Below are 19936 nucleotides of genomic sequence, written 5' to 3'. Positions count from 1 at the left end.
TTCTTTTTTTCTTTCAGGCTAATATAAGGGTACAGATGATTAGGTTACAATGTTCGCATCTGCACCTACCCAGGAGGTGTGCCGTGTACCCTTAAATTGTGCCTATTAGTGAGAGCACACCAATCTCCTCCTCTTCTCCCCAATCCCCCCAATGCTTTGTATTTTTCTAAAGCATAATACATACTATGTAAATATTTTGCTAGTTTATTGGTTTGATTGTCCAGAACGGAAATCCTTTGTTTTTTCTATTTATTGGGCTATTTCCCTAACAATAGAGTCTGACATATAAAAAGGGATGAATATATGAATTCTTACTGGGTCCTCAATCACTGAAGGTGTGATTTGGGGAACAGGCTGAAAAGATAAACTCAATTCACAATATGAAAGGAAAAAAAGGTGCTTCTCAACACTTACCTGCTCCCCGACTGGGAGGGTCTCGGGCTGGGGGAGGTGGCCTATTACTCAGTAAAGAGGGGGAGGGGGAGGTGGGTGGAGGCGGTGCTAGGCCTCTGACAGGCCCCGGTGTCTTCCTATGCAAAGAATTATGTCTCTGTGGCAGCTCAGGAGCTGACTCATTAGTGGGACTGGAAGGTCCATTGGGGACCCCAGGAGGCTGATGATAAGGCGGAGGAGGAGGGGCCAGAGACTGGCCACTTGGTCCCGTTCTGATATTCACAGGGGAAGGAGGTGGTTTGACTGGGGGTGGAGCAGGAGGTCCCTCTCGACCAGGGTGAAGCCTTTGTCCAGGTGTCGGAGGCAAGGGTTTCTCTCTGTTGTAGGCTGGGGCTTTGCTGCTGTGCACAGGCAGAGGCGCAGGGGGTGCGTTGGCACGCCGCCCTGGGGGTGGTGGGGGAGGGGCAGAGGAGCTGTGCTTCATGCCCGTACTGCTGGTGGTATTGGGCCGAGAGAGGTCTGGTAAAGAGGGTCTCTGCATCCGGGGCAGTTCTGGGAGTGAGGCCCGGCTGCTATCTGTATCATCTTGAGGACGTCCACTGGCTGTAGACACTGGAGGTCTGGGGGCAGCAGCTCGAGAACTGGGGACTTGCAGGGCTGGCTTACCAGCTAGGTTCTCTAAAAATACATCAGACAACACTGGGTCAACAGAACTAGATATATACTGGTCAGTATTTCTATTTCACCCAGCCTCCTTAGTGCAACCTGCATGGCAGCAGGGAAAAAGTACCTGCAAAGATCCAGATTTTATTTTATTTTTTTTTTGTGATTTTTTGGCCGGGGCTGGGTTTGAACCCGCCACCTCTGGCATATGGGACCGGCGCCCTACTCCTTGAGCCACAGGCGCCGCCCAAGATCCAGATTTTAATCTGGTTTCAAGCTCAGATTCCATTAACAAATAGTACAGATATAAGATGAATACATGTTTCTTTCTTTTTTTTTTTTTAAGAGAGAGTCTCACTTTGTTACCCTAAGTAGAATGTCACAGTGTCACAGCTCACAACAACCTGAAACTCTTGGGCTCAAGCAATTCTCTTGCCTCAGCCTCCGGAGTAGCTGGGACTATAGGTGCCTGCCACAACACCCAGCTAGAGACAGGGTCTTACTCTAGCTCAGGCTGGTCTTGAACTCAGAAGCTCAAGTGATTCACCTACATCGGCCTCCTGGAGTGCTAGGATTACAGGGGTGAGCTACTGCGCCTGGCATGTTTATTTTTATTTAAATTTACTTTTTAATTTTTTTGGTAGAGACAGAGTCTCACTGTACCGCCCTCGGGTAGAGTGCCGTGGCCTCACACGGCTCACAGCAACCTCTAACTCGTGGGCTTAAGTGATTCTCTTGCCTCAGCCTCCCGACAGCTGGGACTACAGGCGCCCGCCACAACGCCCAGCTATTTTATTTTTTGTTGCAGTTTGGCTGGGGCTGGGCTCAAACCTGCCACCTTCGGCATATGGGGTCGGCGCCCCACTCACTGAGCCACAGGCGCCGCCCATACTTTCTAATTTTTTTAAATTTACTCTTATTTTTGACAAATAATAATTGTATATATTGGGCGGTGCCTGTGGCTCAAGGAGTAGGGCACCGGCCCCATATACCAGGGGTGGTGGGTTCGAGTCCAGCCCAACCAAAAGTGAAAAAAAAAAAAAAAAAAAAAATTGTATAGGGCGGCGCCTGTGGCTCAGCGGGTAGGGCGCCGGTCCCATATGCTGGAGATGGCGGGTTCAAACCCAGCCCCGGCCAAAAAAAAAAAAAAAATTGTATATATTTCTGGGTACAATGTAATGTTATATATACACACTATGGAATGATTAAATTAAGCTAATTAACAAATCCATCACCTTACAACTTATTTCTTTTTTGTTGTTGTTGTTGTTGAGACAGAGCCTCAAGCTGTTGTGCTGGGTAGAGTGCTGTGGCATCACAGCTCACAGCAACCTCCAACTCCTGGGTTCAAGAGATTCTCCTGCCTCTGCCTCCCAAGTAGCTGGGACTACAGGCACCAGCCACAATGCCCGGCTATTTTTTGGTAGCAGCCGTCGTTGTTTGGCAGGCCCAGGCTGGATTCGAACCCGCCAGCTCAGGTGTATGTGGCTGGAGCCTTAGCCGCTTGAGCCACAGGCGCCAAGCCCAAAACTTATTTCTTTATGGTGAGAATACTTACTGTTAGTCCACTTACTCTTTCAGCAATTTTGAAATATACCTTATCATTAACTACAGTCACCATGCTATGCAACAGGTCACTAAAACTTACTCCTCCTAACTAAAATTTTGTACCCTTTGACTAACACTTTCCCTTCCTCCATCGCCCATTCCGATCTCCCCTAGCCTCTAGTAACCACCATTTTACTCTCTACTTCTATGAATGAGTTGGGACTGTTCTAGATCTCAAGTATAAATGAGATCAAAAAGTACTTGTTTTTTTGTGCCTGACTTATTTCACTTACTATAACATCCTCCAGGTATCATCCTCCTTCATCCATATTGAGAATTTCGCTTTTTAAGTCTGCATAGTATTTATTTATTTATTTTTTGAAGACAGAGTCTCATGATGTTGCCCTTGGTAGAGTGCCGTGGCGTCACAGTTCACAGCAACCCTCAAACTGTTGGTTTAAGCGATTCTCCTCAGCCTCCCAAGTAGCTGGGACTACAGGCGCTTGCCGCAATATCCGGCTTATTTTTTATTACAGTTGTGGTTGTTTAGCTGGCTCGGGCCAGGTTTGAACCCACCAGCCTCAATGTACATGGCTGGAGCTGTAACTACTGTGCTCGGGTGCTGAGTCAGCTGCATAGGATTCTATTGTGTACATACACCACTTTCTTTATTCAAGTTGAATACATTTTTATTTAATCCCTCACCTTTTACTTTATTCCAGTTTGTATCTCCTCCCCTGCTACCACTCCTCTTTCCTCCTACCTCTACACCACACTGAAGCTGAGCTGGCTCACATGGGACAATTCAAAAATTATTATGATCGGAAAATATCCTAAGAAAGTACTTGTAAGAGCCAGGCACAGTGGCTCATGCCTATAATCCCAGCAGTTGGGAAGCCGAGATGGGTGGATTCTCTGAGCTCAAGAGTTCGAGCCCAGCTTGAGCCAGACCAAGACCACGTCTCTTAAAAAAAAAATAGCTAGGCGTGGTGGCAGACATCTGTAGTCCCAGCTACTTGGGAGGCTGAGGCAAAAGAATTGCTTAAGCCCAAAAGTTTGAGGTTGCTGTGAGCTGTGATGTCATGGCAACTCTACCGAGGGCAACAAAATGAAACTCTGCCTCAAAAAAACAAAAAACAAAAACAAAAAAAAAAAGAAAGAATTTATAAGGTACCTGAAGTGTCCTTGGCTCCCACAGGTCGAAGCTTTGGCACTCCTCCTTGGAATAGCCCTCCCTTGGGCTGCAGCGCAGCTACTCCAGAGCCATAACTGCCGCTGCTTGCTTTGGGCTCTGGAAAGCATACCATTAGGGTTTTCAGTTCATATGCTCTGAGCTAGTGGCCAAGGCAATCCTGAGGAGAGACTCCTCCTGTATCTGGGTTATAACTTGCAAACAAATCAGGCTTGCCTTTGTTTTTCTATTTTAAAAAATCTAGGCCTTTCAGTTCCACAGCTTCATGTAGGGATGAAACTCTTTGCTGTGATGAAAGAACAAAAAGAACAAGGAGCCAATCTTCTCTTATTTAGGGCAAAGTGATAACTGGGAAAGAAATGTTCAACAGGGCTTTCTGGGCTCACCTCTCCAGATAAGAGAAGAGCTGATGGCTCAGGGACCGAGGAGTAAGCAAACTCTCTAGAGGCCTACGAAAATGGGCACTTGTTGCAAATTATATAACCATCCTTGGCTTCAGCCAAGAGGTTTCTAGGAATGTGGTAGTCTCCTCAGAGAAGAGGCAAGGAATTGCCCTAATGAGCATTAGTTATAGTAGGAGATGATAATCTTAATCTTTAGAATGCTTCCCACAGGTCAAGAGAAAACTTCTAAGGGGCCGGGTATTGTGCTCATGCATATAATCCTACCACTCTGGGAGGTCTAAGGTGGGCAGACTGCGTCAGGTCAGGACTTTTAGACCAGCCTGAGCACTTCTCTAAAATAGAATTTTTACTAAAAATAGAAAAATTGGGCTGGGCTCTATGGGTCACGCCTATAATTCTAGACTCTGGGAGGCCAAGGGGAGTGGATCACCTGAGCTCAGGAATTCAAGACCACCCCGAGCAAGAGAGAGACCCCATCTCTACTAAAAATAGAAAAACTACCCAAGCATTGTGGTGGACGCTTGTAATCCCAGCTACTCGGAAGGCTGAGGCAAGAGGATCACTTGAGCCCAAGAGTTTGAGGTTGCTGTGAGATGTGATGCCATGGTACTCTACCCAGGGCAACAGAGACTTTGTCTCAAAAAAATAAAATTTCTGAATGAATATAATCTGAATCCTGTTAAAATTTTCTCTGAATTATTTCTTAACTGGACTGTTTATGGAAATACCAGAACCAATTTATGCTTGTGGGTTTGGGAAAATTATCTGTGTTGGGGAAAATGTCATGTGGGGAAGGTTGAGTTGGGGGATTATTTTCTAACATTTTTGTACATTTGGAACAGTGGCAATAAATGAGCCCCATTTAAAGAAAAAATTCCTAAAGTATTCAAATGAAGACATGGAAAGAGAGCTGAAGGATATCTCAAGACAAAACTCTCCCACTCAAGCCCCATCAATAAACATGACAACTTAGCCAAGTCTCCAAGTCAATCTTGGGACCCTACTCGTTCACTAGGAAGCCAAGCTTAGACTCACTTTCGAGGATGGGTGCACTCCGATCATTAATGTTGGTCACCTTCTTCAGCTTGGTCCCTTTGCAAATGTCCTGTAATAGGGCACCTCGACCCCGCTGCTCATCTCTATTCAGCTTGGGCTGCTCTGTGTTTGCCTGAAAGACAGAAACATACATTCACCCTAAATAGGAATTCACATTTCATCACAAGCTTGGGATGAATGACTTAAACCAAACTGGATCCATGAGAGGCCTGTCCAAACTCATCAGATATATGTGCCAAACAGCAATATCAATGTGCAATATTATTCTTTGGGTTCTTTTTTGGGGTCCTGTTTAACCTTCTGTGAAGGATATGGGTCTTTCTCCCTATTCTGATGGGAAGACAATCCTTACTAAGTTACCTATGCACTAACCTTTCTGTGTCAGATACTTTATCATATCGTCATCAACAAGGCAAACATTTATGAATCCCTACTATGCTTCAGGAATTATGCTAATTACATTCATTATCTCATTTAAATCTTGAAATATTCCTATGAGAAAGGTATTACTATAATTATCCCCATTTGAAATGTATGGGCCAAAAGCTGAATAGCTTCCAAAGGTCATGCCAGTAGGAAACAGCAAAGCAGGATGGTGCCTGTGGCTCAGTGAGTAGGGCGCCGGCCCCATATACCGAGGGTGGCAGGTTCAAACCCGGCCCCAGCCAAATTGCAACAAAAAAATAGCTGGGTATTGTGGAGGGTGCCTATAGTCCCAGCTGCTCGGGAGGCTGAGGCAAGAGAATTGCGTAAGCCCAAGAGCTGGAGGTGGCTGTGAGTCATGTGACGTCATGGCACTAAACCAAGAGCGGTAAAGTGAGACTCTGTCTCTATTTAAAAAAAAGGAGTAGGGCGCTGGCCCCATATGCCAGAGGTGGTGGGTTCAAACCAAGCCCAGGCTAAACACTGCCAAAAATAAAAAAAAAAAAGGGAAACAGCAAAGCAAGAATCTAATCCCAAATCACACATGGTGACTCATGCCTGTAATCCCAGCACTCCGGGAGGCCAAAGCAGGTGGATTGCTTGAGCTCAGGAGTTAACCTGCAGGGTGACAAAGTGAAACTCTGTCTCAAAAAAAAAAAAAAAATGAATCCAACCCCAATGGTGCCTCTAAAACTCCTATCTTATCTCAACTAACATCCTTTTGACTCTCTATTACTTCAATTTATCCTCTAGACAATGTTGTTATAGACTGTATTCCAAAGACGAGGAAATAAAGGTTTACGCAAATTAATGTCACATAATTAGCAAACCAAGAACAAAGTTTGAATGCTGACATGATTGCTTCAAAGCCCCCATGCCTTTTCCACTCTCCCTGCTTCCTCTTCCAACACATGTTTCTTTTCAGGTCCTTCATCGTCTACCTACCTCTTAAATGTCATGTACTACCCTCAGTCTCCATCTAAATGAGCAAGTCCATGCAGTCCTGCCTACAGGCCACAAAGTCTCAAAACTTTGTATCCTGTCCCCATCCCTCTAACCTGAGTTTCACATCCATGTACCAAGGCCTACAGGACATGTCCAAATGAATATCCTACAGGTACCTAAAATGCAACATATCAATACCATGTTCCTGAATAGGAAGACTCAATATTATGCATTTCTTTAATTCTGACACAATTTATAAGTGTAGAACTTTTTGTTTGGTTTTGCTTTTGTTTTGAGACTGAGTCTCAAGCTGTTGCCCTGGGTAGAGTGCCATGGCATCACAGCTCACAGCAACCTCCAACTCTTGGGCTTAAGCAATTCTCTTGCCTTAGCCTCCCAAGTAGCTGGGACTACAGGTGCCTGGCACAACACCCAGCTATTTTGCTGTTGTAGTTGTCCTTGTTTTTGGGCATGCCCAGGCTGGATTCGAACCCGTCAGCTCTGGTGTATGTGGCTGGTGCCCTAGCCACTGAGCTGCAGGTGCCGAGCCAAGTGTAGAACTTTTTTAATAAGAGATTTTTTGGAAGACATTATAGATGATTCTAAAATCCATCTGGAAGACTAAGCATATGACAAAAATGAAGAAAATGGAACTTGTACCAACAAAAGCTAGGACCAACTACAACAGGAGCACAGGACAACTGCTAGATAAATGCAGCAAAACACCAAGTCCATAAGGAGGCCCAGATTTCTATTTAAGAAATAATGAACATGGCTCGGAATAAGAATGCTATGAGAAGGAAAATCTAGGATTTATTTACCAAACAGGATAAATAAACCAGTTGTGAGGGTCATCAGCCTATCTACTCAATGGTTTTGAAACAGAAGTCAGGCATGGTGCTACACCGTAGTCCCAACCAGAAGTTTCAGACCAGACTGGATGACACAGTGAGAACCTCTCAGTTCAAAAGAAAGGAAAAAAAAGGTTGAGATAGCCTGATGGAAGGACAACCTACCTGATTAAAAGTGGGAGGGGGAGGAGGGCCAGGTGGGGGTGGAGGGGGAGGAGGAATTGGCATCCTTGTCCTGTTCCCAGTTGGCACTGCTCTCTCTCCGTCTTTATTTGCAGCTTTACGTCACTCATATACCTGCAAATGATAACAGAAATTCTTAAGAACAACTTTACCATTGGAGACAGTAAGTATCCAGAAGAACTAGAGGACTGGGCATGGCAACTGATAACATGGAATGCTTCATCTTCTAGTTCCACTGTGATATAGTCTAGGGCTTTGTAAACTTTTTCTGTGAAAGGCTGGATCATAAATATTATATTTTAGGCTTAGTAGGTAACATACAGTTTCTGGTACAGATTTTTCTTTCTTTATTTGTTTTGACAATCTTTTTTTGCTTAATGAATAAACTTTAATTTTTAAAGAAATTTTAGGTTCATAGCAAATCTGAGTAGAAATTACAGAAAGTTCCCATATACCCTCATCCACACACATGCATAATGTCCCCTCCAAAGTGTTACATTTGTTGCAATTGATAAATCTACAGTGACACATTATCACCCAAGTCCATAGTTCACATTAGTTTACTCTTGCTCTGGATGGTATACATTCTATGAGTTTTGACAAATATATCACAACATGTATCCACTATTGTAGAATCATACAGAGTATTGCCCTAAAAATATTGTGCTGGCCTATTCATCCTTCCTCCCCTCCAACCCTAGGCAACCACTGATCTTTTTACTGTTTCCATAGTTTTCTTTTCCCAGAATGTCATATACAGTAGAACCTCCATTAGTTGACACCCCAGGGACTATTACAAACTGATTAACATATGGAAGTGGTCAACATAAGGAACTAGGCTTACTCTACTGATACATAAATGTAGTGCTTGTCTGGTCTATGAAAATTGGGTCAACTTAAGGAGGTGGTCAATGTAGAGAGGTAATAAACCTATGGAGGTTCTACTGTCATGAATCATATACTACATAGCACTTTCAGAGTGGTTTCTTTCACTTAATAATATTCATTTAAGTTTCCTCAATGTCTTTTCATGGCTTGATAGCTCACTTCTTTTTAGCACTAAATAATATTCCGTTGTCTAGATATTTCGTGGTCTGTTTAACTCCATTCACCTATTAAAGGGTATCTTGGTTGCTTCCAAGTTTGCAACTCATTTGCATAAATATCAAGGAATGTGACTTCTGGATCATATAGTATGTTTAGTCCTGTAAAAAACTGCCAAACTTCTTCAAAAGTGACTGTGTCATTTAGTACTCTTGTCAGCAATGAACGAGAGTTCTTATTGCTCCACATCCTTGTCAGCATTTAGAGTTGTCAGTTTTTTGAATTTTGGCCATTCTAATAGGTATATACCGCTATCTCATAGTTGTTTTAGTTGGCAATTTTTTTTTTTTTTGAGACAGAGTCTCACTATGTTACCCTTGGTAGAGTGCTGTGGTGTCACAGCTCACAGCAACATCAAACTCTTGGGCTTAGGCAATTCTTTTTTTTTTTTTTTTTGTAGAGACAGAGTCTCACTGTACCGCCCTTGGGTAGAGTGCCGTGGCGTTACACAGCTCACAGCAACCTCTAACTCTTGGGCTTACGTGATTGTCTTGCCTCAGCCTCCCGAGCAGCTGGGACTACAGGCGCCCGCCACAACGCCCAGCTATTTTTTTGTTGTTGTTGCAGTTTGGCCGGGGCTGGGTTTGAACCCGCCACCCTCAGCATATGGGGCCGGCGCCCTACTCACTGAGCCACAGGTGCCGCCCAGGCAATTCTCTTGCCTCAGCCTCCCAAGTAGCTGGGACTACAGGTGCCCACCACAATGCCCAGATATTTTTTGTTGTTGTTGCAGTTGTCATTCAGCTAGCCCAGGCTGGGTTCGAACCCTCCAGCCTCAATGTACATGGCTGGTGCTGTAACCACTGTGCTACGGGCACCAAGCCTTCATTTGTAATTTTCTTTTTTTTTTTTTTTTGTAGAGACAGAGTCTCACCTTACCGTGTTCAGTAGAGTTCTTTTTTTTTTTGAGACAGAGTCTCACCCTATCACCCTCGGTAGAGTGCCCTAGCATCACAGCTCACAGCAACCTCCAACTCCTGGGCTTAGGCGATTCTCTTGCCTCAGCTTCCCGAGCAGCTGGGACTACAGGCGCCCGCCACAATGCCCAGCTATTTTTTTGTTGTAGTTTGGCCAAGGCTGGGTTTGAACCTGCCACCCTCAGTATATGGGGCCCGTGTCCTACCCAGTGAGCCACAGGCACCGGCCCATTTGCAATTTTCTAAGGACGGTTTTTCTTTTTTTTTTTGAGACCGAGTCTCACTCTCTCACCCTGGATAGAGTACCATGGCATCATGATAGCTCATAGCAACCTTAAACTCTTGAGCGCAAGTGATCATCCTGCCTCAGCCTCCCAAACAGCTAAAACTACAGGTACCTGTCACAACACCCAGCTAGTTTTTCTATTTTTAGTAGAGATGGTACCTCACTCTTGCTCAGGATGTCTGGAACTCTTGAGCTCAAGCAATCCACTTGCCTTGGCCTCTCAGAGTGCTAGGATTACAGGCATTAGCTACTACACCTAGCCTTTTTTTTTTTTTTTTCTGTTGCCTGGCTACAGTGTAGTGGCATCATCATAGCTCATTGCAATCTCAAACTCCCGGGCTCAAGTAATCCTCTGCCTCAACACCACAAGTAGCCTGAATACTTGTGTGCTCCACCACAGCCAGCTAATTTGTAAAACTACATTTTGTAGAGACAAGGTCTTGTTCTATCGCTCAAGCTGGTCTTGACTTCTTGGCCTCAAGAGATCCTCCCACCTCAGCCTCCCAGAATGCTAGGATTACAGGTGTGAGCCATCATGCCCAGCCTCTAATGACTTACAATGTTGAACATCTTTTCATATGTTTACTTGGTATCTGTGTTATCTTCTTTGGTGAAGTGTCTGCTTAGGTCTTTGACATACATATTTATAATTGGGTTGCTCTTGCTTTTTTGTTGTTGACTTTTAAGAGGTCTTTGTATTATATATTTTAGGTAACAGTCTTATCAGACATGTCTTCTGCCAAGTATTTTCTCCCAGTCTATGACTTGTCTTCTCATTTTCTTGATTTTTACGATCTTTCAAAAGTATAAAAACATTCTTAGTTTGTGAGCCATACGAAAACAGGCCATTGATCAGATCTGACTCATGGACCATCTATTGATACCTGGTACAGTCACATCCCTGGAATCTCATCAGAACATAAATACCGAGTCAGAAGTTGGTCATTAATCAGGTCACAAACACTTAACATTCAAAAACTATACAGCTATCTCTCTCTCATTTTACAGAGGAGATCAAAACCAGGGAACTGACTTATTGAAGTCAATAAAGGAGGGGACAAAGACAAGACTAGAACTCAGGAAAAATAACTAACCCCCAAAAAGCTGTCCCAAGGAAATCTCATATTTTTGCCTCCCCCAAAATGGAAGCAAAAAATAACACGGCCACAATCAGAACTTACAGATGACAAGAAAGGTTCAAGATAGTGTAACCAACTCTCCAGTCAATCCATGGAAGAACTGCTTCTAGGCAAACCGATTCATGAGATTAGAGCATGGTAAAATCTACAGGTAGCCTTAGCACAGATGGGAGCCATGTATACCAAGCCAAGTCTAAAAATCAAACCAACATGGCAACCCACTGGGAAGGCCTGGTTGTGAAGTCCTTAGGGGTGACTAAAACCCCTCCGAGAATAATGGAGTTGAGTAACTTAAATAGGTCTCTCCTCTCAATTCCCTGGGAATGATGAAAGGACAGGAAAAATATTCCAAAGGTTCTATCAAACCAAGAACCTTTACAGGAGAGTAGAATTTGATCAGAAACATGACTGTTAACATCTTCAAAATCCCAGCTTCTGCCACTATAGGCTGGCTTCCCAACAAAGCCACCTGTTACAACTACAAAGAACTAGACAGTACTGTGTCTAGCTGGTTTCCATGGGGAATGGTGTCTAAACTCACTTCAAGAAACAAGCAGTTAACTTCCCTCGAAGGGAAATACCTTCTCATTTCTGGTTTATAAACTTAAATGCAGTCTTTCTTTTTCCCTGTGGGTGGTTTTTTAAAAACAAGAGTTTAGGGTGGCGCCTGTGGCTCAAAGGAGTAAGGCACCAGCCCCATATGCCAGAGGTGGTGGGTTCAAACCCAGCCCCCACCAAAAAAAAACAAAAAACAGGAGTTTGAGGTTGCTTTGAGCTGTGATGACACCATGGTACTCTACCCAGGGCAAAACAGTGAGATTGTGTCTCAATAAATAAACAAATATATAAATAAATAAAGCTGATCCAATCTAACAATCACACTATTTAAAAATTCATCAAAACAGTAATTCCTCTATCAACCAAGGTGGGTAAAATAAAATAAACGAAAAGAGAAGCAGAAAAAAAAAAAACTTTCTTCTTGGGCGGTGCCTGTGGCTCAAGGAGTAGGGCGCCGGCCCCATATACCAGAGGTGGTGGGTTCAAACCCAGCCGCGGCCAAAAAAACTAAAAAAAAAAAAAAAAAACAACTTTCTTCTCTTTGAATTTCCTACTTTACTATGACCACTCCACTCCAAAATCCCCACAGCATGCTCAAAGCAAGCTAGCAGGAAACACATTTTCAATGCATTCTAGTCACTTCAGGTCCTGCCTTTTCTGGATTTCTAGTTCTATCAACCACTGGTGATTTCCATGGTTGAAATGATCTCCTAGAATGAGCTGAAAACACTTCAGACAAGTCCCTAACTCTTTCCATATGCATAGGTGATTCAACCTACATACTACAAAGTACATGATATGGGCGGCGCCTGTGGCTCAAGGAGTAGGGCGTGGGTCCCATATGCCGGAGGTGATGGGTTCAAACCCAGCCCCGGCCAAAAAAAAAAAAAAAAAAAAAAAAAGTACATGATACTATACTACTATCAACCTTAAACCTAATAGTACATTCCACTTATTTAAGCAATGCAGGAATTCTCTAGCAAGATAACCCTTTTTGTAAAAAAAAAAAAAAAAAACACCCACAGAGAAAAAGCACTAATATTTTACACAAATAAAATATCTTTTTTTTTTTTTTGCAGTTTTTGACCAGGACTGGTGACCAGGGCCGGGTTTGAACCTGCCAGCTCCAGTATATGGGGCTGGCATCCTACTCTTTTGAGCCACAGGCACCGCCCTACAAAGACATCTTCTTTTTTTTTTTTTTTTTTTGTAGAGACAGAGTCTCACTGTACCGCCCTCAGGTAGATAGAGTGCCGTGGCGTTACACGGCTCACAGCAACCTCTAACTCTTGGGCTTACGCGATTCTCTTGCCTCAGCCTCCCGAGCAGCTGGGACTACAGGCACCCGCCACAACCAACATTTTTTTTGTTGCACTTTGGCCGGGGCTGGGTTTGAACCTGCCAACCTCGGCATATGGGGCCGGCGCCCTACTCACTGAGCCACAGGTGCTGCCCCAAGACATCTTCTTAAAATGGGCTCAATTCAAACTCTTTTTTTTTTTTTTTGTAGAGACAGAGTCTTACTTTATGGCCTTCGGTAGAGTGCCGTGGCTTCACACAGCTCACAGCAACCTCCAACTCCTGGGGCTTAAGCGATCCTCTTGCCTCAGCCTCCCGAGCAGCTGGGACTACAGGCGCCTGCCACAACGCCCGGTTATTTTTTTGGTTGCAGTTTGGCCGGGGCCGGGCTTGAACCCGCCACCCTCGGCATATGGGGCCGGCACCTTAACGACTGAGCCACAGGCGCCGCCCACTGAGCCACAGGCGCCGCCCTCAATTCAAACTCTTAATTTCAAAATAGACTGATCAAAGAAACATCATCATGAACTTCATCAGGTGATCAACTTTATTTATTTTTATTTACTTATTTTTTTGAGACAGAGTCTCACTCTATTGCCCAGGCTACAGTGCTATGGTGTCAGCCTAACTCACAGCAACCTCAAACTCCTGGGTTCAAGCAGTCCTCCTGCCTCAGTCCTCCAAGCAGTTGAGACTACCAGTGCCAGGTACAATGCCCAGCATTTTTTCCTATATTTAGTAGACACAAGGTCTCCACTCTTGCTCAAGCTAGTCTCAAACTCCTGAGCTCAAGAGATACTCCCACTTCTGCCTCCCAAAGTGCTAGGATTACAGACATGAGTCACCATGCCTGACCACCAAGTAAGTGACCAACTTTATTTATTTAGACACAGTCTCACTGTTTCACCCGGGGTAGAGTACCATGGTGTCATCATAGTGAAAAGCAACCTCAAACTCTTGGGCTGAAGAGATCCTCAGCCTCTCAAGTACCTGGGAGTACAGGTATGTATGTGCCATTATGCCCACCTAATTTTTCTATTTTTAGTAGAGACAGGGTCTCCTGCTGAGGCTGGTTTCGAACTCTTGAGCTTAAAGCAATCCACCTGCCTCAGCCTCCTAAAAGTGACCAACTTTATTGTTGACTACCCATAGCAGCTCTCAACCTTTTATAACACATTCCTATTAGTGACATTAATCACATAGTAATATACTACAGATCATTACCCTTTGGATTTTACAGGTGAGGACACCAAATATCTAAGAGCGGGAATACCTGCATGTCCACTACAGAGAGAAAAGCTGATTGATCAAAGGGCAACTGTCTAAGACTACTCAGGTGTAAACTGCAGAGTTGGGACTCACATCCAGGTCTTTCAATGTCTTATCTTCCCTTTCACTAATCACCATGGGAAAAACAAACATAAAAGCTCCCTATAAATTGATGTAGTTTGGCAATTTTTTTTTTTGAGACAGAGCCTCAAGCTGTCACCCTGGGTAGAGTGCTGTGACATCACAGCTCACAGCAACCTCAAACTCCTCGGCTCAAGCGATTCTCCTGCCTCTGCCTCCCAAGTAGCTGGGACTACAGGTGCCCGCCACAACGCCTGGCTATTTTTTGTTGCAGCCATCATTGTTGTTTGGCGGGGCCAGGCTGGATTCAAACCCGCCAGCTCAGGTGTATGTGGCAGGCGCCTTAGCCGTTTGAGCCACAGGCGCTGAGCCTGGTTTGGCAATTTTTTTCCTCAAGTGAAAATCAACTCATTCCAAATTTCTTAGTGACAGAATACAAACACTTCTTGTGTTTCCAAGAACAGCCCAATTTATATAAATTCAGATTAGCACTTGACTGGTTTTTTAAAAATTAAGGCCAGGTAGGATGGCTCACGCCTATAATCCTAGCAGTCTGGGAGGTAGAGGCAGGCAGACTGCTTAAGCTTAAGCGTTCCAGACCAACTTGAGCAAGAGCAAGACTCCATCTCTACTAAAAATAGAAAAATTAGCCAAGCATGTAAGCTCAAGAATTTGAGGTTGCTGTGAGCTATGATGACACCATGGTATCCTAACCAGAACAACAAATTAAGACTCTGTAATAAAAAATATAACAAGGGGTGGCACCTGTGGCTAAGTGAGTAGGGCGCTGGCCCCATATACAGAGGGTGGCGGGTTCAAACCCAGCCCTAGCCAAACTGCAACAACAACATAGCTGGGCGTTGTGGTGGGCACCTGTAGTCCCAGCTCCGTGGGAGGCTGAGGCAAGAGAATCACTTAAGCCCAAGAGTTTGAGGTTGCTGTGAGCTGTGACACTACAGAACTCTATCTAGGGCAACACAGTTGAGACTCTGTCTCAAAAAAAAAAAAGTTCCTCAGACTTTACCTAACAATTGCAATCAGTGTAACCTGGCTTATTGTACCCTCAATGAATCCCCGACAATAAAAAAAAAAAAAAAAGTTCCTCAAAGGACAAAGAAACTCCTATTTTTCTATTCAAATTTCCTGATGTTTCCCTCCAAATATTCCTGTATTTTAAGAGGAGACTTCCGGTGGGAGGTGGGTGGAGAGAGGGTGATTGGTGGGATTACACCTTCAGTGCATCTTACAAGGGTATATGTGAAACTTAGTAAATGTAGAATGTAAATGTCTTAACACAATAACTAAGAAAATGCCAGGAAGGCTATGTTAACCAGTGTGATGAAAATGTGTCAAACGGTCTATAAAACCAGTGTATGGTGCCCCATGATCACATTAATGTACACACCTATGATTTAATAATAAAAAAAAAGAGGAGACTTCCTTAGTACAAAGACACAAACTAATGCCCTTTATATTGATAAATGAAGAACCCAATTGCAGCTTTCCTCATACACTTAAAATTATCTAAGAGGTACATTAGTTATCATTACAATCTAGGGCAGTTATTTTATTCAAATGGCATTTGGCTGTTTTAAAACTCAGCTTTCAACTGAAAATTACTTTTTTTTTTTTTTTGTAGAGACAGAGTCTCATTGTACCACCCTCGGTAGAGTGCTGTGGCGTCACACGGCTCACAGCAACCTCCAGCTCTTGGGCTTACGTGATTCTCTTGCCTCAGCCTCCTGACCAGCTGGGACTACAGGCGCCCGCCACAACGCCCGGCTATTTTTTGTTGCAGTTTGGCCGGGGCTGGGTTTGAACCCGCCACCCTCGGCATATGGGGCCGGCGCCCTACTCACTGAGCCACAGGTGCTGCCCTGAAAATTACTTTTAAAAGAAATAAAGAAAAATTCTAAATCTTAATGCCATGTTCTGCTTTCAATGCCTCATGTAAGAACACTTTGCTTTGATCTCCATTTTGATTACAGAAAAAGAAATTAGTCTTTGTAACAAAGTACCCAACAAAAAGGAAAAAAATTGACCTTAAAAAACAGACTGCCGGGGTGGCGCTGGCCCCATATGCTGGAGGGGGCGGGTTCAAACCCAGCCCAGGCAAAAAAAAAAAAAAACGAGACTGCCAGTTCAGCACCGTAAGCACAGTGGTTACCGTGCCAGCCACATGCACCAAGGCTGGTGGGTTCGGGCCTGACCCAGGCCAGCTAAACAACAATGACAGCTACGACAACAACAAAAAAAAACAGCCGGGCGTTGTGGTGGGTACCTGTAGTCCCAGCTACTTGAGAGGCTGAGGCAAGAGAATCTCTTAAGCCCAAGAGTTTGAAGTTGATACCAGATGTGACACCACGGCACTCTCCTGAGGGCAACATAGTGAGACTCTGTCTCAAAAAAAAAAAAAAAAAAAAATTTAATTTAATTTAAAAAACCAGATTGCCTCCCTCACTCCAGGAGTCTCTAGATCCCTAGCCTCACCATGGAAGAATCAGCTTGAGATGATCAAAAAGAAAATCACCTTTTCTTTCTTATACACATTCAATATCTTACTAAAGCTTTTCTCAATACAAAGAAATGATCCTCTCTGAAAGATCACAATAGCTTTGCCTCCTCTGTCTCCAGATAACCTGGAGAAGACAGATATGTATCTTCAAGAGGAAAAGGTGCCACTCTTCCCAATGGAATTCCTCTGATCCCACAGTTCAAGTCATCTCTAATAGTATCAGAGATGGAACATTAATGTTTGGCAGAAAGAGAAAGACAGCTGCTCTAGGACAAAGAAAGGCATTTAACAGAGAACAGAGTTTTTGTTCAGTTATTTTAATCTCAGCCAGAAGGGAACTACAGCCTTGCCTAACGTGGCTTCAGTAACTCAGTTAGGCGGGATGGTAAGGTTTTAAGCATAGACATTAAAAACACACTGATGGCTGGTCTCAAATTCTCAGGCTTAAGCGATCCACCCACCTCAGCCTCCTGAGTATTTGGGACTAAAGTCACCTGCCACTGTACCCAATTTGTTCTGTTTTTTAAAAAGGTTTATTTTGGGCGGCGCCTGTGGCTCAGTGAGTAGGGCACCGGCCCCATATGCCGAGGGTGGCGGGTTCGGACCCAGCCCCGGCCAAACTGCAACAGAAAAATAGCCGGGCGTTGTGGCGGGTGCCTGTAGTCCCAGCTGCTCGGGAGGCTGAGGCAAGAGAATCGCATAAGCCCAAGAGTTGGAGGTTGCTGTGAGCTGTGTGACGGCACGGCACTCTACCTGAGGGCAGAACAGTGAGACTCTGTCTCTACAAAAAAAAAAAAAGGCTTATTTTGGCTCAGCACCCATAGCACAGTAGTTAAGGTGCTGGCCACATGCACCAAGGCTGGCAGGTTCCAACCCAGCCCAGGCCAGCTGGACAACAATGAAAACTGCAACAAAAAAATAGCTGGGAGTTGTTGCGGGTGCCTGTAGTCCCAGCTACTTGGGAGGCTGAGGCAAGAGAATTACTTAAGCCCAAGAGTTTGAGGTTGCTGTGAGCTATGATGCCATAGCACTCTACCAAGGGCGACACAGTGAGACTCTGTCTCAAAAAAAAAAAAAAAGTTTATTTTTAGGCCAGCCACAGTGTCCCATGCTTCTGTAACCCTAGCACTCAGAGAGGCTGAAGCAGGTGGACTGCTTGAGCTCAAGAACAGCCATGAGGAGGGCGAGACTCCTGTCTCTACTAAAAATAGAGAAATTAGCTTGTTATGGGGCTAGAGTCCCAGCTACATGGGAGGCTGAAGCAAGAGGATTACTTCAGCCCAGGAGTTTGAGGTTGCTGGGTACTAGGCTGAAGCCACACATTCAAGCCTGGGCAATAGCATGAGACTCTGTCTCCCAAATAATAGTAATAATTTTACTTTTGGGCGGTGCCTGTGGCTCAGTCGGTAAGGCGCCGGCCTCATATACCAAGGGTGGTGGGTTCAAAACCGGCCCCGGCCAAACTGCAACCAAAAAATGGCCGGGCGTTGTGGCGGGCGCCTGTAGTCCCAGCTACTTGGGAGGCTGAGGCAACGGAATCGCTTAAGCCCGGGAGTTGGAGGTTGCTGTGAGCTGTGTGAGGCCACAGCATTCTACCGAGGGCCATAGAGTGAGACTCTGTCTCTACAAAAAAAATAAATAAATAAATAATTTTACTTTTAATTATATATACGTAAGAGTTGTATATATTTACATGGTATAGGTGATATTCTGATAAAGGCATACACCGTGTAATAAAACAGCATAATTGGGGTATCTATTATCTCAAGCACTTATCTGTGTTAGGAACACTCTAATTCCATTATTGTTGACTATAGTTACATTGTTGTGCTATCAGACATTGTTCATTCTATCTAAGAGTATTTTTATACCCATTAACCACTTTATGCCCCTCTCTCCACTATCCTTCCCAGCCTTGGGTAACCTCCACTCTCTGTCTCCATGAGAACAAATTTTTCTTTCTTTTTTTTTTTTTTTATTGTTGGGGATTCATTGAGGGTACAATAAGCCAGTTACACTGATTACAATTGTTAGGTAAAGTCCCTCTTGCAATCATGTCTTGCCCCCATAAAGTGTGACACACACTAAGGCCCCACCCCCCTCCCTCCATCCCTCTTTCTGCTTCCCCCCCCATAACCTTAATTGTCATTAATTGTCCTCATATCAAGATTGAGTACATAGGATTCATGCTTCTCCATTCTTGTGATGCTTTACTAAGAATAATGTCTTCCACTTCCATCCAGGTTAATACGAAGGATGTAAAGTCTCCATTTTTTTTAATGGCTGAATAGTATTCCATGGTATACATATACCACAGCTTGTTAATCCATTCCTGGGTTGGTGGGCATTTAGGCTCTTTCCACATTTTGGCGATTGTAAATTGAGCTGCAATAAACAGTCTAGTACAAGTGTCCTTATGATAAAAGGATTTTTTTCCTTCTGGGTAGATGCCCAGTAATGGGATTGCAGGATCAAATGGGAGGTCTAGCTTGAGTGCTTTGAGGTTTCTCCATACTTCCTTCCAGAAGGGTTGTACTAGAGAACAAATTTTTCTTTTTTGAGACAGATTCTCATTATGTCGCCCTTGGTAGAGTGTCATGGTGTCACAGCTTACAGCAACCTCAAACTCTTGAACTTAAGCGATTCTCTTGCCTCAGCCTCCCGAACAGCTGGGACAACAGGCACCCACCACAATGCCTGGCTATTTTTTGTTGCAGTTGTCATTGTTGTTTAGCTGGCCCAGGCCAAGTTTGAACCCACCACCCTCAGTGTATGTGGCTGGCACCATAACCACTGTAATACAGGTGTGGAGTCAAGAACAAATGTTTTAATATTTAGCTCCCACATATGAGTGAGAACATTCAAGATTGTTTTTATGTGTTTGGCTGATTTCACTTAATGTATGTTTTTGTTTTTTTTTTTTGAGACAGAGCCTCAAGCTATCGCCCTGGGCAGAGTGCCATGGCATCACAACTCACAGCAAACTCCAACTCCTGGGCTTAAGCGATTCTCTTGCTTCAGCCTCCCACGCAGCTGGGACTACAGGTACTCGCCACAATGCCCGGCTATTTTTTGGTTGTAGTTGTCATTGTTGTCTGGCAGGCCCAGGC

General features: G+C 44.2%; 1 protein-coding gene across 4 annotated transcripts in view; it reads right to left on the bottom strand.

The window, feature by feature from the left end:
* The window catches only part of WIPF2 (WAS/WASL interacting protein family member 2), a 57173-nt gene that overhangs the window by 15288 nt on the left and 21949 nt on the right, over positions 1-19936 (bottom strand). For 3 of the 4 annotated variants that reach the window (XM_053570846.1, XM_053570848.1, XM_053570849.1), the window contains exons 2-5: positions 7641-7772; positions 5236-5368; positions 3779-3895; positions 415-1071 (exon numbers count right to left, since the gene is read on the bottom strand). In XM_053570846.1, the coding sequence (XP_053426821.1) occupies positions 415-1071; positions 3779-3895; positions 5236-5368; positions 7641-7703 (970 nt within the window). In that variant the 5' untranslated portion in view covers positions 7704-7772. The remainder of the gene's footprint in view (positions 1-414; positions 1072-3778; positions 3896-5235; positions 5369-7640; positions 7773-19936) is intronic. The other variant, XM_053570850.1, reaches the window with a different exon arrangement.

Source organism: Nycticebus coucang, chromosome 18, assembly GCF_027406575.1.
Source record: "Nycticebus coucang isolate mNycCou1 chromosome 18, mNycCou1.pri, whole genome shotgun sequence".
In the NCBI taxonomy this organism is placed as follows: domain Eukaryota; kingdom Metazoa; phylum Chordata; class Mammalia; order Primates; family Lorisidae; genus Nycticebus; species Nycticebus coucang.
The sequence above is the reverse complement of the archived record's forward strand: the minus strand, read 5'-3'. Positions and strand labels throughout refer to the sequence as shown.